A 26,398-nucleotide genomic window follows, 5' to 3' on the forward strand; every position below is an offset into this window, starting at 1 on the left:
TGGTTGCCGTGTCCATCCCCAGGACCCAGAATTTCATGGGGTTGGATAGTCCTTCACTGCTCAAGAAGGACCCCTCTTCTGGCCTGGAAGCTTTCGATTCCAGGGCATGAGGGAAATACAAGAACGCAGCTACAAAGCTGCTGAAATTCCCGTCAATGCTGGAGGAAACCAGGGTGGAGCTGAAGAGAGAAGTTCCTGCAGGCGATCTGCGCGGCAGCCCTGCTCAGAGAAGCCCCTACAGGCCTGGCAGGGAGCCCCTCCTTGGCGGTGCCCGGATGTGTCTGGAGCTGCTGAGTGCTGTGGTCACCCTCTGCAAAGAGCCGCCCTGCACCAGGGCTGGCAGACACCGCCGGGAGGCCACGTGCAGTTCCAGGCGCTCCTCTGCAGCCCAGCACCGAGCTAAAAAGGGCCTTCCCACTGAAGAGGTGTGGGCTGAGGGCTGTCCCGTCTCGGGAGACCATTTTCCCTTTACTCTGCAGTTGTCACCACTCCAGGCCACCCCACCCACATGTTTTCCTGATTGCCCGTTGTCAAGACAAACTCTTGCCCGAGGAAGCCCAGCCCTGGGGGAGAAGGGGGCGAGTAAAGGGAGCAGGAGAGATGAGAAAGAAGGTGGCCCCCGCCTTCCTGCCTTCTTCTTCCTTGCCCACCCTGCATCTCCACACCTCCCAGCCCCGTCGTCATCCGCTCCACTCTCCCCCACCTTCTTCCTGCCCCAGGCTTGTTCTGGGCTTCTGGAGGGCGAGCCTGCAGACTCCTGAGCTTCCAACATCGTCTAAAAGCACATCTGTTAGGGACTCGGTCCAGGGAGCCAACCCCGTGTTCCCAGTGGTTGAACCCGAGCTGCCATTCCCCATTTCGAGCGAGCTGCCCTCCTGCACAATATCCCAGGCTGCTGCTCCTGTCGAGGAGGCGTGGCCTACGTTGGGGCGGGGGCGGGGGGCGGGGGGCGGGAGTGGGGCTGCACCTGGAGGCGGGCGGGGCCAGGGGGAGGCTCCGAGAGACTCAACCAAGACCACCTGGGCGCCCCCGCGGTCTTCTACGCCCCGTACCAAGTATTTCTACCAGGGAGTCGTGTGCTGTGTGGCTCAACGTGGGGAGCAGCGGTGCCGGGGGCAATGCCAGCCTGGGGCCTGGTAGGCTGCTCTGTCGCCCCACAGAGAAATCTCCTCGTGGGGACAAGGCCTGGGTCTGGAAAGGAGGAGGGATGCGGTGCTCTGGCTGCTCCTTCACAAGCCTGGCTGCCCGGGACATCCAGCCTTCAGGGATCCAACAGCACCCACTGAGCGCCAGGCACCGTGTGGGGCCCTGTCCGAAGAGCGAAACCGATTCTATTCTCTGACTTTCAGGTTACATCCTCCACCTCCCTGTTTTCCCCACCCCCTTAGTTGCTGCTCCTCAGTCTCCTTTTCGGGCCTTTCCTCTGCAGCCTGCTCCTCAGTGGGTGGTAACGGTCAGGGCTGGCTCTTAGATCCTCTCCTCTCGATACCTGTTCTCTGCAGGCATTCCATTCGGTGCCTTCATGGGCCGTCTCTGCGGACAGCTCCCAGATCTCCGGCTCAGCCCCGCTTTATTTCCTGGCCCACTGTCCCACTGTGCATTTGATGCCCTGCAGAAACTAAAATCCACCGCACCCAGAGCAGAAGTGATGAGTCCTCTGCAGCCTCCCCGCCTTCTCCCCGTCCTCCCCTTCCCTGCGCAGCACGGATGCTGACCCGCGTGCGGCTGGCCTGCACACCATCCCCTCAGCTCTCGCCGTCCATCAGCTCTGCGCGCTCCAGGAGTCTCACCCACTCCTCATCCTCAGTGCTTGCCCTGGCGTCGCACGGAGCTTCCCTCCCACTCCCTCTGCCCTCTCTCCCCCAGACCACAGGGATGGCTCGCTTGCCTCCCACCCCCATGCTGCTTGCTCTGGGCTCTTTCCCACGGTTCAGTCTTTCTAGTTTTCTTGTCGAGGGCAATTAACTCAATATCTTGATTATTCATGGAGTGAACAGCCAATATTGCCCCCCGGCAGAAAGGAAGCCTGGGCCTGTGCCTACTATGCCTTTTCCTTCCTCTGTAGATTTGACCCTGACATGGGACCTTGGCTGCCTCTGTTATATTGGGATCAAGATCCACCCGATTCCTTTACACATTATGTATTTATTTATTTATTGTGTGTGAAGGTATTTTTTTTTCTTTTCATTGTTTAAAGTCTTATTGAAGTACAGTTGATAACAATGTTGTGATGTTTTCTGCTGTATCCTTTATACTTTTAGGTATTTATGTATTTATTTATTTTCTGTTTAGGGCTGCACCTGCAGCATACAGAAGTTTCTGGGCTAGGAATTGAAGTGGAGCCACAGCAACGCGGGATCTGAGCCACATCTGTGACCTACACTGCAGCTTGTGGCAATGCTAGATCCCTAACCTCCTGAGCGAGGCCAGGGACTGAACCTGAATCCTCAGGGATACAAGCCAGGTTCTTAACTCACGGAGCCACAGTGGGAACTCCCTCCTTTACACTTTTAAAAACTACCACTATGCCTCTCCTAACTTGTCCCATTTTCCCATCACCGTGGCTGTCCTCTGTCTTTCGTGGAACAGTTCCCTCTCTGGCTCTCAGGAAGCTGGCTGCTGTATTTGCCTACTTCTGGGAAGCCGTTCTCACATAGTTTTCTTGGCGTTAAGGTTTCTCCAAGTCAGTTTCAGATTGTCATTCTCAAGCAAAAAAAAAAAAAGTGTTTTTGAGTACCATTTGTGTGGCCAGCACTGTTTTAAAAATTGTGGGGAGGCTGAGAAGATTCTAATCTAATCTCTGCTCTCAGGTTGATAATTCTAGTTCAGGAGACAAGGTGTGAATACAAAAAAGAAATGGAAAAATAATAAAGGTTAAAACTGAAGTCAAATAGGAACCAGGGAACTCCTATTTGTCATGGATATTACTTCCAGATGGTGCCACAAGATTCCTTGCCGCTCCTGGTCCAGTTTTCATGCTGGCCTTAGATTGTTCTTCTCGTCTCTGTCTGAAGGATCCGACTGAGTGAAGGAGTGCTTTTCTTGGTTTAGTTCACATTATTAACACCCTCCTTGCCAACTGCAGCTAATCTCCCCATTTATTCACTCTTTTGTTATGTAATGGGTCCTGTGACAGGGGACTCAGTTTGTATGAAAGCTCTGCCACAAAAGAAAGTTAGCTGTGCTGTGCCCGGGCACTGGGATTTGCCAAGGCTGGGGTTTCCAGCCTCTCTTCAGGTTATTATATACCACAAGGATGAGTCATGCCTGAAAAATGCAGTGATTCTGAATTGCCCTGCGACTTGAATTGTCTTCTCTCAAAAAATCCGGCTTAAGAATTGGGCTCACCTGCTCTCACTCACTGAAGAGCAAATATCCTAGTAATGTGCCCACGTCTTGTTTCTGTTGTCACAGGCGGGCAGCATGACTTTCCCCAGATGGGTGGGGGGTGGGGCAGAGCTGAGACGTGCTAGAAATTCCCTGTGGGGTGGCAAAGGGTGCGGGCAGGGGCGAGGGGGAAGAAACCCCTTCTATTAAGTCACACGGGTGTGTGACCTGCTGATGATCCCCTCTTGCAACTTTAAGTCAACTCACACTCCCTGGGGGAGGCTGAGGGAATTGGCAGGGATCTGTACGTGGGCTTAGAACCCACTTGCCCCGGGCTAATGAAGCTGAGCTGGACCAGGGCTCAGGGGTGGGGGTAGTTAGTCCTAAGTCCCTCTTCCATGGATTGTCCAGCATGACGGCTCAACACCAGAGCTGTCGGAAGGCAGAGTTACTTGATGCGAGAAGACGGGAATGAGACAGGAGGCCAGGCCCCTGGGTCCTGGTGGCTGAGGGCCTGGGGAGAGTAGGACTTTTGAAGAAGTCTACTGGAAGTAGAGTTAGGAAATAGCCCTTTAATGCCGACCCGTGCAACACGCCTCTGGGGCATGTCTATATTCTTAGGACTGGCCTGTCCTCCCACAGATGGGCCACACGGTGCTCTGGTCACTGCAGGGGATGGGAGCACAGGTGTGGCAAGGTGTGGCATTATGACTGCAGACCGTTTCCTAAAGCGATGGAAGCAGGGAAGTCATGCTTTATTTCGATGTCTGTTCTATGGGCACTGGTGGTAGCTATCTGTTCTCATATAAAAACATTGCTCTTTGTCCTCTGCCATAGGCAGTTGGGAGCATGCAATATCTGATAAATGAAGGCTCTCCATGACTGCAGACAAAGGTCCCAGTCCCAAGAAAGGAACAGGTCCTGGCTTATCTTCCCCAGTACCAAATATTCCTTTAATGAGTGGTAACACTAAACCAGATGTAGACATTTTAAATATGTGGGCTGGTCTCTTGACTTTTCATTCGATTGGAAAAGACTGATTTACTGCTGTGAAAACCTCTTTTCAGAGGAGTGTTTTGTGTGAGTTTCATTAATGCCCTTGCTTCATAGCCGCAAGGAAGATGGGGTCTCCACTAGTGCCAGCCCATCCCGCATGACTGAGACGGATTCCCTAAACCCCAAAGCTCATTTGTCTCGCGGGCTGTCAGAACACTCCTGTTCAGAGTTGAGTGACTCTGTATCAGAAGCCTTCTAAAGACCATAACATCGTCACTTCTGCCGTCGCCCGACTATCCCAGGCTGGAAGGAGACCCAAACTCAAGGGTACAGACCTGATCCAGGAGCCCTGCTCCTTCCAGAACAAGGAAGACCAAGCATCCCGTTCTCCATAAGCCAGTGGTTCCTAAGCCTGTGTGGAAGAGCCACCTGGCGATTGGGCTCAGCTGTGGAGTCTTCAGGCTCCTCCTCAGAGGCTCTGGGGTTCCAGGACTATGGACAAGGCCTCTGTCTGGCCAGTGTTTTTCAAACCTTGTGGCAGGTTGGAATCTTGAAACAAAAGGATGCTCAGGCTCTGCCTAATTCAGTTCTCCTATCGGGGGACTCAGGCCCAGGCTTTGGTAGCTTTCACAGGCTCCACGGGCCATTAGACTATGAAGCCCCGTGGCGAGGCGCTGGCATAAGCTCAGGCGCAGACACAGTGGAAGGGCCTTTGGACGTGATGGCGCGAGGTAGCAGGTGTCCAGCTCCATGTGCTTGTCTCTGGATAAACAAGATGTCCTGCTGCAGCACGTCCACCTGACCCGACTGAGAGTGCACGGCCCACACCACTGAGAAGTGCTGGGAGGTTTGCAGAACCCCTGGACTCAAAGGCTGAATGAATTCTGTGGAGGGGCGTGTTCCATCTTCCTAGAGGCAGGGTCCTCAGCCTTCACTAGATTTACTCTATTTTCTCCCCACTCTTTGTTTTATTCTTTTATTCACTCGTGCTTCGTGTCTTGTTCCTCTTCTGCTGCCCACAGAGGCAGACATTCTTACAGTTAAAGTAGGCTAAAGTATACCTTTTGTTTTCTTTTTCGGCTGCCCCTTGGCATATGCAGTTCCTGGGCCAGGGATCAAATCCGAGCTGCAGTTGTGGCCATGCTGGATCCTTTAACCCACTGTGCCGGGCCAGGGATGGAACCCACATCCTGACACTGCAGAGACACTGCTGATCCTGTTGCACCACAGCAGGATATCCCAAAGACCTTTCTTTTGGGCCGTTTTTGCTTGTTTTGTGTGCATCTGTTTATAATTTACATAAATGGTGTGTTCTTACTTGGTGTTATCCTTGCTGGTATGTGTGCACGAATCCGTCTCCCGCCTGTCATGTCCAACTCCCCAACAGGTCACATGTACGGAGAGGAGAGCTTCTCCTACATTCTACCTGACCACCTCCCCAGGAGTGGACGCCCAGGAGGTTTCCCACCCTCCCTGGGCACAAGCAGAGCTGCTACGAACATTGTATACACCACCCCCCCACACCGGCCCCAAGAACTCAGGAGAGACAGTCGGCCCTTGTATTCATAGACGGAACCCGTGGATTTGGAGGCCAACTGTATTGCCTGTTTGATTTATTTTTCATTTTTTAATATTTTGGCTTTTTAGGGCTACACCCAGGGCATATGGAAGTTCCCAGACTAGGAGTCCAGTTGGAGTTACAGCTGCTGGCCTACACCACAGCCATAGCAACACAGGATCTGAGCTGCATCTGTGACCTATGCCATAGCTCACAGCAACGCCCAGGTCCCCAACCCACTGAGTGAGGTCAGGTATTGAACCCATGTCCTCATGGATGCTAGTTGGGTTTGTTACCCCTGAGCCACAATGGGAACTCCCTGTCCATGTTATACATGGGGCTTGAGCACACATGCACTTTGGTATATGCCGTGGGTCCTGAAACCAAATCCCAGATACTGAGGCACGATGACTATAAACTCAGGTGGGGAACTGAATCTTGGGGGGTGCGGACACCTCTTTGATGGAAGAGGACTGTGCGGAGCTCCAGAAGGGCTGCTCCTGCCCTCACTGGATTCCTGAAGTGATCCGGGATCCACTCCCCCACCACGTGGGAATGCCATTGGCTCACTGCCTGGGCCATGCCCTCAGTGCTGCCTGCTTTTCCTGTCTCTTTTTCCAGCTCTACCATCTTTCCTGCTGCCTGCAGGAGCTAATGAACCTTCACCTCCAGCCTCAATCTCTTATCCTATTTCCACTTCTTTCTCACAGAGCAAACAGAGGTCAGCTTTCATACTCTCCTTCCACTTCTACACGCATCTGCCTCAGCCCATCTTTTTTTTTGTCTTTTTGTTGTTGTTGTTGTTGTTGCTATTTCTTGGGCCGCTCCCGCGGCATATGGAGGTTCCCAGGCTAGGGGTCGAATTGGAGCTGTAGCCACCGGCCTACACCAGAGCCACAGCAATGCGGGATCTGAGCCATGTCTGTAACCTACACCACAGCTCATGGCAACACCGGATCCTTAACCCACAGAGTGAGGCCAGGGATCGAACCCGCGTCCTTCTGGATACTCGTCGGGTTCATTACCGCTGCGCCATAATGGTTTGTTACGCTGCATCCTACAATCTTGACTGACCCTCCCCCATTCTGAAACAGGCTTCCCTTCTCCTCAGGCTACTTCTCTTTTTTCTTTTAAAAGTGCACATGCTTCCGGGCGCAAGCTCCCCTCTGGGCTCTCGGAGGGATGGTCTTTCTCACCTCCCTCGCTGCTCCCTCACGGGCGGCCGCCCCCTTTCCTTTAAAGCTTTCCCTGTGGATCTACCCGCCAGGCCCTGGCACTTCCACGTGTTTTCCTGAGAGGGCTTGTCCTCGTCTCGTGTGGCCGTGAAGCATTTATAAACCTATGATCCTTAAAACCTGGGTCTCCTTTTAATTCAACAAACAGGTTTTGAAAATGTACTGTGTGCTGAGACCCCGAGTGACATGTGACATACAAATTCACGGTCTCGAACTTGCTCTTTGGGTCTCTAGACCCACACATCCAGCAGTCTGTCTGTTGGCTGCAGTTGAAAGAGTGCGGTGAATTCACAGATGAGATGAAACGAATGATGCACCTCTGAGTTTTTTCTAAAGGGTCCAGAGCACGGGCTTGCCTGACAACTTGTCAGCAGATGGTGCTGCCTGCTCTGCTTCCAGCCTGAGGGCACAGCGGGGGCCTCTGGGCCGCAGGATGTGCGTGTGTATTACTTTCCTGGACCAGGAAGTGCAGGACTGCTCGCTAAGCAGCCAGAGGGCAGAGATTCTCAGATTCATCATTTGGTCTATGGACTTTTCCCCCCTTGCCTTTAGAGCAGTGAAACAGCGATAGTGTCGCAGGCTGATGAGAATTAAGAATTAAGAGTAGTTCCAGTTGTGGCCCAGAGGTGACAAACCCAACTAGGATCCATGAGGATGCAGGTTCCATCCCTGGCCTCGCTCAGTGGGTTAAGGATCTGGTGTTGCTGTGAGCTGTGGTGTAGGTCACAGATGCGGCTCAGATCCCACATTGCTGTGGCTGTGGTGTAGGCCGGCAGCTGCAGCTCCGATGTGACCCCTAGCCTGGGAACTTCCATATGCTGCGGGTGTGGCCCTAAAAAGAAAAAAAAGAATTAAGACGTGAGGATTGTACACAGAGTGTGTCAGTAACAGCCCTGCCCTGACGTTGCTGACCCAGCCGTGCTTAGCATACAGAGGAGGAAGAGGTGCCCCAGGCTGGATGTCACGCAATGTGAAACTGCACACACGCTGTGCCCTTCTTGCAGGTGTCAGGCTGGGCAGGTGAGGGAGGACAGAGCAGCAGGTGCGGTGGAGGCTGGCCCAGCTCAGCCTTGGAGAACCAGCTGCTCTCGGAGGCAGCCTTACCTCTGTTTCAGCATCTGTTTGTTGTCTTCGATGGTAACGCTGTCAGCGTGGTCCCTCTTGAAAATTTCAAAAGCCTCCTGGCGTCCCAGGGACATTTCCTCTCTCATTCCTGTTTGGAGACACAGAGAAATGGCTTCAGTCAGTCACAGCATCAGGAGCCCATTAATTTCACTGTCACTCGAGCTAGACCGCAAAGCCAGCCCTGGCTCCAGAGGCCCACAGCAGAGAGGCTCCTGACCAGACAGGCGGCCCTGGGCTCCTCCAGCTGGCTTCGGGCTCCTCCAGCTGGCTGCCCACCCTGAGGAGGACCTGCCCGGGCCGCCAGCTGCACCCTGCAGGCCTGGGCCTGGGCATCCGCGTGACGTGTGGGGGACAGGGTTGGGACGTCTGGTCAGAGGAAATGAAAACCAGGGCACCAAGCCCCGGATTGCCGGGAACATCTGCAAAAGCGCTTTCTGTCATCATTCAGTGCCACATTTCCCCCTGTTTTCCTGTGATGCCCCGTTTGGGTTTTCTGTTCTGTTTCACTCAGAGTTGCCAGGCATTGAGTTGAAAGAAGTGTAATCCTGACTGAAAGAGTTAGAATCTAGAAAATTCTGCTCTTAGTCTCCATATAACGATGCATCCTTGTCTCCCATCTAGTGAGGGGCCCCAGTTCTTGGTTAGGCTCTTAGTCATGGGAGCCACATATGGGCTGTGGTGAAGGTTCCTAGTTCATGGCCTGCATTGCCGGAGCTGCTACAGGCCACCCCTCGCTGCTGGGCCCTGTACAGGGGCCAGGCTCTGAAACCAGAGTCCGAAGGACTAGAGCCCCTGGGAGCAGGTGGCATTCCTGCCCCAGGCCCTCTTCCTTGCAGTCTCCCAGGGTGAGGCTCATGCTGGTGTGGGCCTGGGGCTCCCGTGGTGAGAGCTGAATGCACGGCTGGATTCTGGAGGAATCTATGAGTCCTTTTTATGCCTCTGCCCTTGGTTCCCTTTCTCCTGCTTTTATCCAGTGAACTTTATCTCTGAGGCCCTGGCTCAGTGCTGCCACCTCCATGGAGCTTTCCGTGAGGCCCAGACTAAACAAGCCCTTCCTCCCCTCTGTTTCTAGCAATTCATCCATGACCTGCACCGCCCAGTAGACACTGCCACTTCATGTGGCAACCCCTTCTCGTGAAATGAATGTCTCTTAGGAGGTGGAGATAATAGGTTTTGTGAGTCCCCAGTGTCCTGTTCAAAGCCTGGCCTTTAGAAGGTGCAGCACACATCTTAAATGCATCAGGTCAGGAATGAACCAGGATTGATAAGGAGCCTTGTTCTCATTGCCATAGGAACACGGTCCAGGGCTAGAGGGGTTGCCAGGAGGCCTAGGTTCCATTGCTATGGGCCACACACCACAGCTCTTTTTGGCCGGACAAAGCCCACCGCGTCCCATCACCCAGCCCTGGGCTGAAGAAGTGGACCGGTCCATCTGACACCAATTTAGTGATTACTGTGGATAAAAATAGCGCCATGAAGAATGCCTGAATGGTGAGGCACACAGGGACACTCCACCCTTTTCCAATCAGAAGCAAATGGGCACGCGCCTCAGTTCTGCCTCCACATCTGCCCTGCACACTCTCGAGCCGGGTGGGCCTGGGGACAGGTTTGGGGGATGCTCAAAAAGATGAGCCCTGACATATGAGAGACATTAAGCAGAGGGTACTTATGCCCAGCAGAGCCCGCCAGGAGCCAAAGGGCCTATTCCACAGCTTCCCCCACCCTGGTCTGTACCAGCTCTGACAGCATATGCTTCATTGTCAGGATTTGTCATTTTGATGATTAATCTTATCTTTTTTGTTTTCCTTTTTCAGGGCCATGCCCGCGGCATATGGAAGTTCCCAGGCCAGGGGTCAAATCAGAGCTGCAGCTACCAGCCTACGCCAGAGCCACAGCAACTCGGGATCCAAGCTGTGTCTGCAACCTACACCATAGCTCACGGCAGCACCATGTCCTTAACCCACTGAACGAGGCCAGGGATCAAACTTGCATTGTCATGGATCCTAGTCGGGTTCTTAACCCACTGAGCCATGACAGGAATTCCTGCAGAGAATTTTGAAGGTCTCAGTGAGAAATCTGGGGCCAGTGACATGACATATTATACACAAATCACCCATTTTCAAAGGCTTAAAATCTAGTAAAGTAGTCCTTATGTGATAGTTATACAGGAAGCCCTGAATGCTTTTGGTGATTTAAAAGGCCCCTGGGGCCCTTCAGTGCCATGGGCATATCGTCAGGAATGTAGGATTGGCTTTCCTGCTGCTACAATGGAGAAAGATTCTGGAATTGGCGTTCTTTGATGGTGATGGTCTCAAGTGACTGGACACGAGTGTTATGGCTGCAATCCTGGCAGCTCTTGTCCTAAGCGTCTGCTCAGGGAGGCCAAGGTCAGGGGTTCAGGATGCCTGTAGACTGAAGTCCAGGCCTGGAAGCCTGCTGGGGCTTCATGGCTGCCACACAGAGGCTGAGCTGAGCCTACAGAGAGAGCATGTGGAAAGGGCCCCACAGGCAGCTATGATGTGTGATCCCAGTTCCATCTCCACCCTACTCTTTTTTTTTTTTTGGCTATACCCATGGCATGTGGAAGTTCCCAGGTCAGGCCTGTACCATAGCAGTGACCTGAGCCCCTGCAGTGACAATGCTGGGTCCCTAACCTGCTGAGCCACGAGGAAACTCCAATTACTTTTTTTTCTTTTTTTTTTTAAGGGCCACATTTGCGGAAGTTACCAGGCTAGGGGTCAAATCAGAGCTGCAGTTGCCAGCCTACACAACAGCCACAGCCACGTGGGATTGGAGCCGAGTCTGATACCTGTATATCACAGTTCACTGCAATGCTGGATCCTTACCTCGTAGAGAAAGGCCAGGGATCAAACACGCATCCTCCTCATAGATGCCAGTCGCGTTCTTAATCCCCCGAGACACTGCAGGAACTCCGGCTCTATTTTTTTTTCTTTTTAGGGCCCTCGGTGTGGCATATGGTAGTTCCCAGGCTACAGGTCGAATTGGAGCTGCAGCAACTGGCCTATGCCACAGCCACAGCCATGCAGGCTCCAAGCCAAATCTGACTTACACCGTAGCTCATAGCACCTCTGGATCCTTAACCCACTGAGTGAGGCCAGGGATCGAACCCGCGTCCTCATAGATACTGGTTGGGTTCTTAACTCCCTGAGCCACTGCACGAACTCCTGCTACTTTTTAAAAAATCGCGCCACTCTCGTCCATCCCCATTTGTTGGCTCCCAGTCTAAATCCAGCCCCTTTCGGACTGTGCTAATAAACCAGTCCTCACCCCAACTTGGCGTCAGCCACACAATTAATAAGCAGGTTTTTATTTAGAGAAGAGGTATCTCTACCTCGTTTCCCCGCTCAGGATTTAGAAAGCGGCTCTTTCTAGGACGACGAGCCCTTGTCCCTAAGTGCACATCGTGTGCGCTGAAAAGAGCAGGAGCCGAGGAGCTGGAGGGGCTGAGCACTCAGCCCGCTGATGAGCTTGTCATGGATTTATTGGTGGACAAGTATTTACTGATCTTAGGGTCCGTGCTATGCATGCAACAGTGAGTTGATGACAGCGCTGACCCTTGCCCCTAAGGAGTTCAAAGTTAGGAAAGGAGAAAGCCAAGTGAACAGATAATTACAGAGAAGTTGCTGTTTGCTGTAAGGGGGGCATGTGTCCAGTGCTGGGAAACCGGGGTGCGGGGAACGGGGAGGGCTCTCTCCTCAGGGAGAGTGGGGAGGTTCCTGGAGAAGGGGCACTGACTGGCCAGGTGGCGATGAGGTGGAGGAGGACCCAGGAGGAGGGGCCAGAGGCACGCGGATTAAAAGGGCAACTGCATTAACACGCATGATCCTGCCGCCTGAGAAGAATGACTTTTGTGTGACCAAAAAATGAACCTCTTGCATGCCTAATGCTAAATAAACACTGCTACCAAGCGCTTTTTTGTGTATTATTTCAGTGAAACTTCTCCGCATCCCTGGTGATGATTTCATTTTAGAGAGGAGGAAACTGAGGCTCAGTTAAAGCAATGGTTATAAAGGGGTCAAAACTGCCCAGCTTTCAGAGGAAGGTAGACCTGCTTGCGGAGCAGTTTTTCCAAGGAAAAGCGTGCCTGAGAGAAGAGGCAGGTGGTAGGCCTCCAAGTGACCTCGGAGGACTAGCTTTGCCACGAGACTGTGCTCTCATTAGTGCCTATCTTCTCTAAAACCTTGATTGTTGTTTTTTACAGTATCATAGAAAAAAAGAGAATCATGAGTTTTGTTTACTATTTGCATAGCTTACTTCATATGTTAATACATTCTATTATTATTTCTAGAATTTGTAGGCTCCGCGAGGCAGGGATTTTTGTCAGTTTGGTTTGCTGCCGCATCCCTAGCACTTGGGTAGTACCTGCACACAGGGGGAACGCAATCACATATCCTTTGAATGAATGAATGAGTGGATGCTTTAGGTGCTTAATGTTGCTCCTTTTGGTACAACCCCCTGAGATGCGAGGGGGGAGGAGAAGCTCACATGCTGCTCTCTCCGCCTCCAGCATCACGCTAGTGAGTGGGTCCCTCCACTGTACGGTGTGACTTTAGAAACTCATCACCATCTTCTCCCCACTATGTGCTATGATCAGAGATGAATTCCAACTCAAGGAAGCTTTTGTAAAAATGCAAATACTCTTGAAGGCATCTATTTTAGCGCTGGCAGAGAAAAGCTCTGAAATTTGGTGGCAATTAGCCAACTGGACCCTCAAAGATGAGATATAAGATGGGTCTCAAGCTGGTGCCAGAATCGGGGGCCGGGGGTGGATGGCGGGGGCGGGGGGGATCTGAGCTTGAAAGGGAAGATCAGCTGTGCCTTCCTCCCAATTTTGTTTAGTCTGTCAGACTCAGCACCCCATCAGCTTCCACCCTCAGGGGTTCTGACTTGCCATGCCTGTTTCTAGCTCTTAGTTGTTTCCTTTTAGTGAATCTCAATCATAGGTCCCAGGGTTGAATCCCAGAAAATAAGGATGACTCAGAGAACTCTGCTGGGCTTGCTGAATCACAGGACTGTTTAAAACCTGGAGGAGAGCACATAAAGTATCACGGGGTAGGATAACATTTCAAACAAAACAAAGCAAAAAACAAAAACCAAACCCCCCCCCCCAAACCCTAAACGAGAGGAGTTTGTCAATCTCAGTCCAAAACAGGACATGGCAATTCTGGGTTGTGAGCTGGATGGAAAACAGTTCCAAGTCCTGAGGGGACAACTCTTCCCGATTTGGGTACTTACTCCAGAGCACACAGGAAGAAATACCAGTCAGTGAGGAGCCCTCAAAATTAGCCTTGGAGCTGGGTTTCTGAAAATGATAGGTGTTCGAAGTTCTTAGGTACAGGTCCCTTATGCATTTCTTAATGCTCTCTCTCTCTCTTTTTGCATCCTGATATTTGGTTCCTTATTTTTCCTACAGAATACAAACTGGTACTTTGGAAGCCTTCCCCATCTCCAAACAGGGTCCCATGGAAACCAGATGGAAAGGAAAAACATCGGAAGTGGAGAGTCTGTGCTGCTGCTTTGGGCCTGCTGTCTGATTTCCTTCAGTCTGGGGCTCGTGGGCCGGGGCTCATTTTCCTGGCTGCCCCCAAACAAGCTACTGCTACTTAAGCTATTGCTGAAAAATTGACAGGAGTGAAATGATGGAGAGTTGCATTATTCATGCTGAAAAATGATTTCCCAGTCAGAGCCCAAAATATATTTTCTTTGGGAATGACATTTATTCATGGGGAGACTTGGTTCCCTCTGACGGAAGGAGGAAGGGTGGGGGAAAGGAGGACCCGCTGAGAATGAGGGAAAGTGAAAGGTGGGGTCGATCCCCCTGGGAGGGGGCTCACCGTTTGGGACTAAAAACACTAAAAAATGTGCAGGGGCTCCAGGCCGGGCAGGGACACTGGGGCTGAGGCAGGGAGGAAGCTGGATGTGCGGTGATTACACTGTCTGTTGCTTGCTGGCAGAAGCTTGAGAAACTGAAGGTAAGAGACCAGCTTTGATACAGTGACTGGATGAATGCCTACAACACGGGCCACTTGGAAGGGCATAGAGTCATAAGAAGCGCCAGGTGGGGATACAGTATCTATCTAAGTTTTTTTTTTTTTTTTTCTTTTTCATTTGGTTGTGCCAACAGCATGCAGAGGTTCCTGGGCCAGGGATCAAATCATGCCACAGAAGTGACCTGAGCCACAGCAGTGACAATGCCTGATCCTTAACCCACTGAGCCACCAGGGCACTCCTGGTATAAGTTTTATATGCCCTGAAACGTCTCAGTAAACATCGACGTAGGTGAAATATACAAACATATCCTCACATGAATAACCAGAAGGGAATTTCATCTTTTAGTGGGTGAAGAAGTTAGATTGAATGGACCGACAGGAGGGAAGGGAATGAAGAATTTCAATGAGAAGAAGGGATAATCTATCTACCCAGCTAGGAGGGATAGGAGCACCAAGGGGAAGGCCACAGGGGTCCAGCATGCTTGGAGATGGTGCCTGGAGCAAGGATGTCCCAGGGGCCGTAGAGAGGAAACAATGGCTTCAGCTAGAAGGACAAGCAACAGCTTCTAAGAGGATGGACAGCAAAGGGTCCTTTGATGCTGCCTGAATGAATTCATGAGATGGGGAGATGCTGAAAAGGATGGACCCTCTCCCAGGAAGATTAGAAAGGACATCTGAGGTACTGTCTTTACTGCCCATCCCCCACTGCGGAGAGGATGCTGTCACCTGGGGAGGAGGCGGTTTCTGAAAGTTGCCTGAAAGAGAGGGATGCCACACATGCAGCCCCCGTGTTCCCACTTTCCTTCCTCACACCCGTGGAAGACCTTGTGAACCAATCACAGCATCCTTTGCTGGGGAAACTAACTGCAGCACTAGGGGTTTCAGCATCTTCAGGCAGCCTCTCCCCAGCAATCATTCCTGGCCTAGAAGCTCTGCCTGTAATAGAGGGCTCCCAGATAACTACCCAATTAAATGGCAACTGCTGTTACTTTCATCGTTCCTGTGCTCTTAGGGGAAGACAGCTGTCTACTCCCATTGCCTTAGGAGCTGACAGGAAGGTGACCAGGGGGCAGCATCAATGCCGAGTCACTGAGAGTGACCGCCTGGGAGGAGATGCTAAGGAGCCCTCTGCCTGTGTCTCTCCACTGGCAGGGTGACGGAGGTCACCACAGGAAGCAGTGCCATGTGCCATGGCTCTGTTTACTTTAAGGGCCAGGAGCAGCCGCTCATCTACAATTTGAGGGGTTGCTGGGTGGGTACAGCAGGGTATGGAATCAGAGGATGAGGGGAGAGAGAAGCACTTAGCCACAGCCAAAGTGGCTGCAGATGTGAGGACCAAAGTGGAGATCTTCGGGGTGACTAGGGACACTCGCCCGCCCTACTTCTCCCCTTTGACTGACAACTTTTGGAATGGGGTTGTTGTCCCAGAGGCTTTGGGGGCAAAAGCCCATGTTCAAACCAGATGATACCACCTGGGCGAAAGGCCTCAGATTAGGACTTGCCTTGGCGTTTCCGAAACTGCCACATGAAAGATGTCAAAGGAGAACCTTTAATTAGTCGGCTCTTCAGGCTGGCTTGGATCGGGCTGAGGCGCGGCGGGCTTGGCAGGGGCTCTGGGGAGTGGAGTGAAGGGAAAATCTGAAGTGGAAAGCCACAGAAATCTTAGGAGACCCACCCAATGGTGGCACCGCATCTAAATAAATCAAATGGGTTCCTGACTCCTGGTGCCAGAAATCACACATCCCACTGGGAACCCCACCAGGCCCAGAAGCACAGACCACGCGGGCTGGATGGAATGAAGGGGGCAGCGCTCGAGGCAGGCCGTGTTTCCTTTCTGTCTTGGTAACTGGCTCAGATTCACCCTCCTGACGCAGATGTGAGCCTGAGCAGGTGAAGAAAGGTCCCATTCGCCAACCCAGCGGACAGGCTTGGAGCCTCTGCGCGGATGGCAGCTCCTGGAGCATGCTCACCCATTTCCAGCAGTCACATAAAACCTTCAAACGGTGGTCCCGAAGATCATCTGCAGAAAATCACCCTTTTCCTAAACTGGCATCTCTGGGGTTTTTATTTTGTGAGTGTTCCTTCCGAGGACAAAGTGCCCATGTGGTTGCTTAGAGAAACCTGTGGATAGACGCAGGCACGGAGCTTGGAGAGCAGCCCGGGTCACGCTGGCATTTCTGCGTTTTGGAGTCCACTCAGGGATCCGGAGGCCAGCAACGTTTCCATTAACTGAGACAGCACCCGAAGCTCCTGCTGCCAGGCTACCCTGGACCTCCGCGGTCTTTTCCATCCATGTCAGTCCATGGATGTGGCAGCTCTAAAAGGGCCTTGGTGTCTAATTCCATGCCCAATATTTGGACCAACCCTGGGAATTTGGGTGGAAGGACACATATGTTCTAGTCCTTTGCAGGTTAAAGGGCAGGTGATCACTTGCCAGGTAGAAATGATCTCATAAATACCAGCAAGCCCCTGAGGTCAGACCTGCAGGGTCAGGAGTCACAGGGGGTAAAGAGGAAAAGGGCTGTGTTTGCGGGGTTGTGAGTTGGAGTGTGGCCTGAACACCATGCCTGCCTAGGGCGGCTCAGAGGAGCTGGAGGTCTCTGTGAAGAGGAAATGGGGAAGGCAGCAGCTGGCCAGGGGGAGCTGCTTCACCTGGGAACCTGGGGGTGGGTAAGGACCAGAGGTTAGGGGGAGCTGGCTGCCTCTGGCCTGAGGACTCTGTTAGTTAGCCCCCTGTTAGTTAGGCAGGCCCCATTAAGTAGTCATCTTTCCCTCATCTGTAGGGAGCTTGTGCTCAGAAGGGTCTCCACGAGAAAAGAGTTTACGCACTTAAGACAGTTCTTTTGGAACAAAGCAGGGATAACGCTACAGGGAAGAGAAGTGGGGGGCCAACTCTTCAGCATGTAGACTCTGGCCCAGAATAACCTCCCAACTTGAAGAAAAAGAGGTGAAAAGGATACAGGAGGCCATCATTCCCCCTCTGACCTTTCTGTAGCCTAACTGCTTCTTCCCTGGAAAGGGTTTCACTGTTTAAATGAAACATCTGTTCACTTAGACGTTGAGTCAGTGATGAAGCCGACCATCTGTTAGCAAGTACTGAGTATCTACTCTGTTGCCCACCCTCTGCCATGGCCAGTTACAGATAAATAAAGGGACCACTGTCCTTGGCCTTATGATATAAAGCCTGGGGACACGGGAAGGTCAAACTTACATTGTAAAGCAGGGAGCACTAGTGCACTGATGGTGGGGATGGCTGTGCATCTTCTGAAGCAGAAGAAGGGGCGTGGCCAGACTGCAGAGGGGTTGTCAAGGAACGGTCCTCCTGGGACAGGTGTTAGAGGAGCTGGAGCTGGAGGGGAGGAGGGAGCGATGGCAGAGCTGCAGGGGTGGGGAGGAGCCCGCAGTGAGCAGGGCCTGGAGCAGAGACCAACTGGGAAGGCCTTTGGTTGTGGGGGAACCTGGGCCCAAGTGACCTCTAGGGGCAGACACCACACGTCTAGTTCCCTGCTGGCCCAGGGCATCCCCAGGCAGGCCACTGCCGTCGACAGCTCCCCAGGCAGTTCTCCCTCCCTCAAATGACTGAGGAAGAGTATATGCTTTAGGGTGTAGCCCCTCAGGGCCCCTCTTGTCAGTGGTTGGAAAAAGAAAATGGGATTTGGAGTCAGAAGACCTGGGTTTGAGTGCTCCACTCTCTGGCTGCAGGACCTATAGGGTCTGCCATTTAAGTGGCTCCATCTCAGCACCCTTGTCTAGGGAATGAAGCCAATAGAACTCTCTTCTCTTCACGTAATCGTGGAAGGTTAATAAGAGGGGGTAGCACTTGGTGCATGTCTCCCTTGAAAACTACTGAAGACCTTGGGCAGCAATGCATTTCCATGGCTGTTTTACCTGCCACCCCCACCCCGATCCCTCAGACCATGAGCTCAAACAGGCAAGTGAAATTGCCTCATGTTACAGCCCCAGCTCCAAGCGCAGTGCCTGGAACAGAGTAAATGCTCCAAACAAGGTTTGTTTGTCGGTTTTTTTGTTTGTTTTTGGCTGCACCCATGGCATATAAAAGTTCCTGGGGCCAGGGATCGAATCTGAGCCACAGCTGCAGCAATGCCGGATCCTTAACCCACTGTGCCAGGCCAGGGATTGAACCCTCACTGCCACAGAGAAAATGCCTGATCCTTTAACCTGCTGCAGTGGGAAATCCCAAACAAGGTTTTTTGATTGAAGAAGGATGAGATATCACTTGTTAATTTGTTTTCTTTTTCCTTCCTTCCTTCCTTCCTTTCTTTCTTTCTTTCCTTCTTTCTTTGTTTTTTTGTTTTTTAGGGCTGCACCCATGGCATATGGAGGTTCCCAGTCTAGGAGTCAAATTGGAACTACAGCTGCTAGCTTACACCACAGCTGCAGCAACAAGGGATCCGAGCTGCATCTTCGATCTACACCACAGCTCATGGCAACGCCAGATCCTTAACCCACTGAGCAAGGCCAGGGATCGAACCCTCAACTTCATGGTTCCTAGTCGGATTCATTTCCACTGCACCACGATGGGAACTCCAAGCTTGTTTTTCTGAAAAGCATTATTTGTTAAACTGCACATATATTGCCAATGCAGTTCTCTGTGTATATATTTTGCAATAAAAGTAAAGAGAACTGAAGATGGCAGCTATGAATCATTTATTTAAGTCTGACAGAATGAAGGAATAAATATGGATTACCCTATAAAAAGTTAAAGTGTAAAAATGAGTTATTATTATGATAAGTAATAATGAGTCATCTAAAAACCTACCCACAGCAAGCTGTTAAGAGTGCAAGAACTACTTCATGCAGTAGGAGAATTCTTAGGTGGTTGCAATTTATGGTTTAGCAAAGTAGGGAGAGAGAGTGGTTTAAGTTGTCAGGCTGGCTCCACTCCTGTGTTCTCTGCCTCTGGACCACACCAGCCAGGCTCATGCCACAGCAACAACCTCCCCTCACTGGGAAAATAGATGAAGTAGGACAGGGGCTTCCTCGCCTTCCCTGACCTCATGTCTCCTGGGGGACTCGCCCGTGGTCCAGGCTTTTCCGCTGGTAATAAGGGAACAAGCATTCACCATCCTCCACCTAGACTGAGCCTCCCAAACTCCTCTCCTGGCTTTCTGTACTTTTTTCCTTCTTTCTTTTCCTCTCTTCTTTGGATTATTTCCATTAGCCAAAAAAAAAAAAAAAAGATCATAATTGAAAATCTATATTGAATTGGTTACAGTTGGATGTAGATATATTTGAATTTGTAGGTACAAAATGGAAGGTGAAAATATTCATGGTCAGAGGCCTTGATTTCACTGGTGAGATAGGACAAGGTCATCTCTTTGTGGTGGGATGGCAGAGGGGAGACTCAAGGACATTCAGATACCCAAAGAAGAAAAAAAAATACCATCTTAACAATATCCTCCCTTTAGCCCATGACCCCTCCAGTTTTCTTCCTGTTTCTCGGGTCCCTTTCCGTAGGCAGTGCCTCGACAGGGCTGTCTATACCCACCATCTCCACTCCCTCACCTCCCAGTTTCTCCTCCATCAGTTCAATGGCCTGTTATTCCCTCTACTCCATCAAAACAGTGCTTTCAACAGCCCCAGTGATCTCAGGGTCGCCAAAACCAGTGGTCAGTTTTCTGCTCTTGTTTTAGTGGACCTTCCAGGCAATGGTAGAGCAGTGAAGTCATCAGGCCCCATCCATGTCCCAGGTCCTAGCTCTGCCCAGCAGGCTGTGAATGGCAGGGATGCATATTACCCCCTGGCTAAAGCATCAGAGCACCACCATGCAATCTCCAAGCCCCCTCTTCCCTCATCTGGTGACTAGTGTCAATTCCAAGTGTGGATCTGTGTCAGCCTAAGTCCCCTGTGACTAGACCAGAGCACCAAGTCCTCTGATCCAAGTGGTTCACGCGGTGTTAACAGGAACAGATTTTGCTATGCTAGGCTACTGAGATTCAGTGTTCATTTACTACCAGGGCATGGCCTGGTCTATGCTGACAGATGCACAGCGGCATCTGACACAGCTGGCCCCTCCTCCCTTCGCTGGAAGCCCTGCCTTTCTTGGTATTCGGTGACCTCACTCCCTCCCGATTCTTCTCCTACTTTCCTGGCTTCTTCCTGCCTCCAGATGCTGTGGTATTGTGGGACTCAGCTCTGGGTGCCCTTATCTTTCAACACATCATTTCATTTAGTCTCATGGTTTTAATATGCATGATAAACCCATGGCTCCAAAATGTTTATCTTCAGCTCTGACCACTCCATTGAGGGTCAGATTGGAACCACTTGAAATCTCTACCTGAATCTCTGGTTGAACATGCCCCAGGCAGAACTCTAGGTTTCATACCCCACACCCAACTCTACTCCTGACTGGTTCCACTAATTATTTCCATATCAGTAACCGGCACCATTTGCTCAAACAAAAAATCCTAGGACTCTTCCATGATTCCTCAATTGCCACATTTTGCAATTGCTCCACCAGCACATTTTGTCAGCAATCCTTTAAAAATATGCCTTTCATCTCTTTGCTTCTCCTTGTCTCTCTCTCTCTTTTTTGGCCGCACCCATGGCCTGTGGAAGTTCCCCAGTCAGGGACTGGACCTTCACCACAGCAGCGACCTGAGCCACATCTGTGACAATGCTGGATCCTTAACCTGCTGAGCCACCAGGGAACTCCTCCTTGTCTCTCTTTATCCACCACCTTTGCTCACATAGACTGTCTCCTAATTCCTCTGTCTTGCTCCTCTTACAACATTCCCCGTATAACAACCTGAGTGATTTTCTTTCTTTCTATTTTTATTTTTTATTTTTTTGGTTTTTAGGGCACCCGCGGCATATGGAAGTTCCCAGGCTAGGGTCGAATCTGAGCTGTAGCCACTGGCCTATGCAGCAACTACAACAATGTAGGATCTGAGCTGTGTCTGTGACCTACACCACAGCTCACCGCAAAAACAGATTCCTGACCCACTGAGTGAGGCCAGGGATCGAACCTGCATCCTTATGGATACAAGTTGGATTCGTTTCCACTGAGCCACAACGGAACTCTGCTGAGTGATTTTTCTAAGAACACAATCATGTCACTCCCCCACTTTAAATTTTCTAGGGGCTTCCCATTGTCCTGAGCAGACCCCAGACTTCTCAGCCTGGCCAGCCTCACACCATCAGGCCTCTGCCTGCAGGTCTCCTTCCCCAGGCCCCACTCACATCTCCTTTGCTCACACCTTCCTGGCTCTCAGGCCTTCTTTCAGCTCCTAAAATATGTCTACAGTGTCCCTACCTCTGGGCCTTTATACTTGCCTTTGTTCCTTTTGTCTGGAATATTCTTTACCTGAATCTTTATGACTATCAACTCCTGATTCTGTTCTTAGCTCACAGGTCACCTCCTTTGGTCCCCACCCCACCCCACTGTTTCCTACCCTATTCATCTGTTTCATATCTTTCCTAGAATTCTGTCACCATCTGAAACTACATGGCTTGTATAAAATGAAAACTCCATGTGGTCACATGAGTCTTGTTCCCTGCCCCTTCTCTGGTGCTGGGAAGGAAGGGAGGGAGGGAGGGAAGGAGGGATGGAGGGAGGAAGGGAGGGAGATATGGAGGGGTGGAGGGAGGGAGGGAGGGGAGGAAAAAGAGACAGTCACAGTCCTATGAGAAATAGGTTCCCCAGCAGGTACCAGATTTGCACCCTAACCTTGCCATCCGCATCAAGTCCAAGCTGCCTCCTCTGAAGGCTCCAGGTCCAAGGCCCCTCCTGTCTGCACCCACAATCAGAACACTTGCAACGACTCTTCTTTCCCAGGGACCTGCCTGGGCGGACGCCTGCAGGCCCTTACTCACCTCTCCCCAGAGTAAACTCATTATCTCACTCTTCTGCCATCACTCTCTCACCTAGTTTTTACTTTTGTGGTTGACTGTTCTGTTTTCATTTTTATTTTCTGAACATTAAACCTAGAACTAATTATTCCTAAAGGGAGCCAAACTACACTCCACATGTAAGTGGTGAAGGAGGGCTGTGGGAACAGCTCCCATTCCCTTTTCTGGCAAGACCTTCCATTTCTAAGACAGAGGAAATGAGCATCTCTGGGGATATCTAGCATCATTTCAGAGTGCTGCAGGGTCGTCCAAGTTAATACATGTGCCTGATTTCATACAGCCTCAACAGGGAGACATAATGTGTCATTATGAACTATTTGTATTACACTAGTCAAGAAATTTCCTGAAGGATTTTTCTTTCCTAGGTACATTATCCTATAGGAATTTAGAGAGGAATATGGTTGATGTGGAAGGTGAGTCCTGAAGATTTAAGCTCCCATATCTTTGCCTAATGAGCTGAGAACATGTAAGAGGTATTATTTCACTTTTCCTAATTATCTAGGTATCCTTGCCCATTGCCAAAAATTTAAGAAATAAAGAATCATACAAAGGGGCAGGAAAAAAAATCACTTACAATCCCTCCACTTCTGTTTTTCCTATGCTCTGTTTAACTACTTAGTGAAGATGATAATGTATATACAATTTTGTAGCCTATTATTTCACTTAAAATTATCTCATAATTCTTTTTCCTAAGTCAGTAAATTCTTCATGAATATGACCTTTTATGGATGTATAATATTTCATCATTATAGTCCATTCCCTAGCGTTAAACTTACACATAATTTTATACATGCTCTGTAAATAATGCTGCAGTGAGCATCCTGGAGTATAAACTTTGCTCCACATTTAATCACTTATTTACTTAATTAACATAACAAGTATTTACTGAGTACCTGCTATATAACAAAGGCCTGTTGTCTACCTTCTCCTGAGGGGGAACAGACAAGAAGGGCAAATAAATCCATAGCACTAATTAGCTCCATGAAGACAGATGATGCAATGGAAGGGGGCAGAGAGAGATAAGGGACAGGGAGGCTGTTTCCTTACGGGGGTTAGAGGAGTGGTGTTTGCACAAAGGCATTTGATTTCTGTAGGCATGATTTTTGCAGGCTATAGATTCCTAGAGGAGGTTTCGGAATTAAACTTCTTACTTTCCAGGATGCCGGGTTATTCCCTGACAACAGTTCTCAGCAGTGCCTGGAAGAAATAACAGTTGTAAAAATGCACCCTACTAGGGTCTGATCTTGATGAGTAAGTTACTGATTCCTCTATTCCTTAGTTTTGCTGTGTGAAGTGGAAATAATCATACCTGTATGTGTACTGCATGTGCACGTGCGTGTGCGTGTGTGATGGAGGTGAGAGGGCTGCCTGTGGCTGCAGGGATGGGAAGTTAAGGCTCTTGCATCCCGGAAGAACTTGGTCAGGGAGGACATGCACATCTATGGAAAGGGAGCGATGAGGCTGTTAAATGTGTGCAGGGCACTCCAGCAGCTGAGAGCATAATAGAAGGAGGGTTCTAGAAGGTGTGGAGTGGACACTCACAGTGTCTGCTGCATATCAGGTGGTCAGCGATGTACTCTGAAGGAAAGGAACCCAGCCTCTTGAGAAGAGCTGAATGACATTGGGTAGCTGAGAGGCAAAGGTCTTAAATGACTGGGTGCGGAGCAGTGTTCTGTGGCTAGTGATTTGTCGAGAAGATAATAAAGTAAGCCTCTTCATACGGACGGCCAGTGGGCACACAAAAAAAATGTCAACGTCACTAATTATTACAGAAATGCAAATCAAAATTACAAGGAGGTACCATCTCATATCAATCAGAATGGCCATCATTAATAAATCTACAAATAACAAATGCTGGAGAGGGTGTAGAGAAAAGGGTACCCTCTGCTGCTGGTGGGAATGTAAGTTGGTACAATTGCTATGGAAAACAGTATGGAGGGTCCTCAGAAAACTAAATATAGAGCTACCATTTCCACCAATCCCACTCCTAGACATATATCCAGATGAAACTTTCATTCGAAAAGATACATGCACTCGTAAGTTCATTGCAGCACTATTCACAATAGTCAAGACATGGAAACAACCTAAATGTCCATCAACAGCTGAATGAATTAAGAAGACGTGGTACAGATACACAATGGAATACTACTCAGCCATAAAAAAGAACAAAATAATGCCACTGGCAGCAACATGGATGCAACTAGAGATTCTCATACTAAGTGAAACAAATCAGAAAGAGAAAGACAAATACCATATGATATCACTTATGGGTGGAATCTAAAGTATGGCACAAATGATCCTATTTGCAGAACAGAAACAAACTCACGGACATGGAGAACAGACTTGTGGTTGCCAAGGGGAAGGGCGGGAGGAAGTGGGATGGACGGGGAGTTTGGGATTAGTAGATGCAACCTATTACATTTAGAAAGGATAAGCAATGAAGTCCTTCTGTTCAGCACAGGGAACTCTACCCAGTCTCTTGGGGTAGAACATGGTGGAAGACAGTATGAGAAAGAGAAGGTACATGTGTGTATGACTTGGTCACTGTGCTGTGCGGCAGAAATGGACACAACACTGTCAATCAACTATAATAAAAATTTAAAAAAAGGAAAGCCTCTTCATTCATGAACCTGCAAATAGGTGGTATCCTCAGTTTCCTCACTCACCAAATGGGGCTAGTAACATCTACTTCATAGGCTTGTTTGGGGGGATAAAATGGGATTGAAACATGGAAAGAACACAACACTGTGACTCGCTCATAGAAGGCCTTTTATAAAAGCTTGTTTCTCTGCCTCCATATGTATAATTAGGTGGGGAAGGATCTGGGACAGTAAGAGGTGGGATGATGGAACGAAGCACTCAGGGGGCTCTAAGTCAGCCCCAGCCCCTAGAACGGGATAGTTTATTTGCTTATGTATCAGCATTTGGGTTGTATCCTTTTGAGTTCTCAGATCTGAAGTAATAAAAACATTTTGTTGCACGTCAGATAATTAATATGTGCTAATGCGGACCAAAAAAAAATCCAGGGAAGGAGTTTCAAGGCCTTGGTTGATAGCTGATGGTAAGCAAAATTATCAAAGGCATGTATTTTAGCAGCAGCCTTGCATACTCTCCTCATTTAAAATGATTACCCCAATTAACCTAATTTGGAAAGCAGCTCAAATCACATCCCCTTATTTCCTTTGGGTCTTTCCAGCAGAGTTTCTCCTTAGATGGAGGCTCCTTCAGCTCCATGGGTCCTGCTGTAATCTCTCTGACTTGTCATGCTCTCCTCCACTGTTCTTTTCAGATCCAGGCAGAGGCTCTTTGTAAGATGGGACAGGGTGGACCCGGCTTTGGGTCATGCACATTTGGATGTGGTGGGACACACGCAAGCACACACACACATGCACATGAGACGTGCCCACTAGTACCATTCTCTCCTTTCCCAAACTCCACGGATGTCCGGGGGCTCCTTGCTCTTGGGGCATCCTGGGAAGCCACAGATGGGCTCCACCTACTGCTGGCCTCGTGACTCTTACCATTGTTTATCATCTACTTTCTTTGCCGCATCTCTTCACGTGGGAGCAGCACATGAGCTTCTTCTCTCAGTATTTCCGGTAATAGCTTTTATCCGACCTCTTCCCTCACTGTTTAGTTTTTTTTTCTTTTTTTTAAAATCCTTAAGCCAGAAGCAGAACTGGCTTGTGGAAAACAATGCCAAGGGCATGGGGCCCTGATTGCTGCCATCTGCTACAATGGCAGGAAGAGGAGGGGGAAGGAGAGGGTGCTAAAAGGTAGGTAGCATGAGGAAGAAGAATCTAAACCCTGATTTGCTCCAAAGCTCCTTGGATTGGCATTCAGCTGTGGTGGAAAACGTTCACTGGCAGATGCTCGAGGACCTGGTTAACTGTTTTTAGTTCACATCACTGGGGAGAAACCATCCCCTCTGCCCGAGACCAAGAAGCTGCCTTTCACTTCACTGGGTCCACTAATGAGCTTTGGGTTGCCCTGGGCAGTAATCTGCTCTCTGGATATAAAGAATGCAAAGAAAGCCCCTCTGGCCGGGCTTCCTCTTGTTAGAAACAGCCAGTCTTTGAACTTGTAATTATGAGTCATGAGGCTCCCAGTCTAGTGCGAAAGTGACTCATTTTAAGCAAATTATCAGTGTTTTCCCTGTTACCAAATGCTGTGATCAGCCATTCTGTATATAAAAAAGGGAACCATTTTATTAAAAGAGCAGGATGTGTGGGGGGAGAACGAGCTGCAGTATGCTTTCCAGACGTATGGACCAA

At 50.0% G+C, this 26,398-nt stretch overlaps 1 protein-coding gene across 1 annotated transcript in view; it reads right to left on the reverse strand.

Moving 5' to 3' along the window:
* Positions 1-26,398, reverse strand: part of KIF6 (kinesin family member 6) — a 356,939-nt gene that overhangs the window by 74,022 nt on the left and 256,519 nt on the right. Inside the window, exon 14 of the mRNA XM_047796598.1 lies at positions 8,221-8,329. Coding sequence (XP_047652554.1) covers positions 8,221-8,329 — 109 coding nt within the window. The remainder of the gene's footprint in view (positions 1-8,220; positions 8,330-26,398) is intronic.

This window comes from Phacochoerus africanus, chromosome 9 (assembly GCF_016906955.1).
Source record: "Phacochoerus africanus isolate WHEZ1 chromosome 9, ROS_Pafr_v1, whole genome shotgun sequence".
Lineage (NCBI taxonomy): Eukaryota > Metazoa > Chordata > Mammalia > Artiodactyla > Suidae > Phacochoerus > Phacochoerus africanus.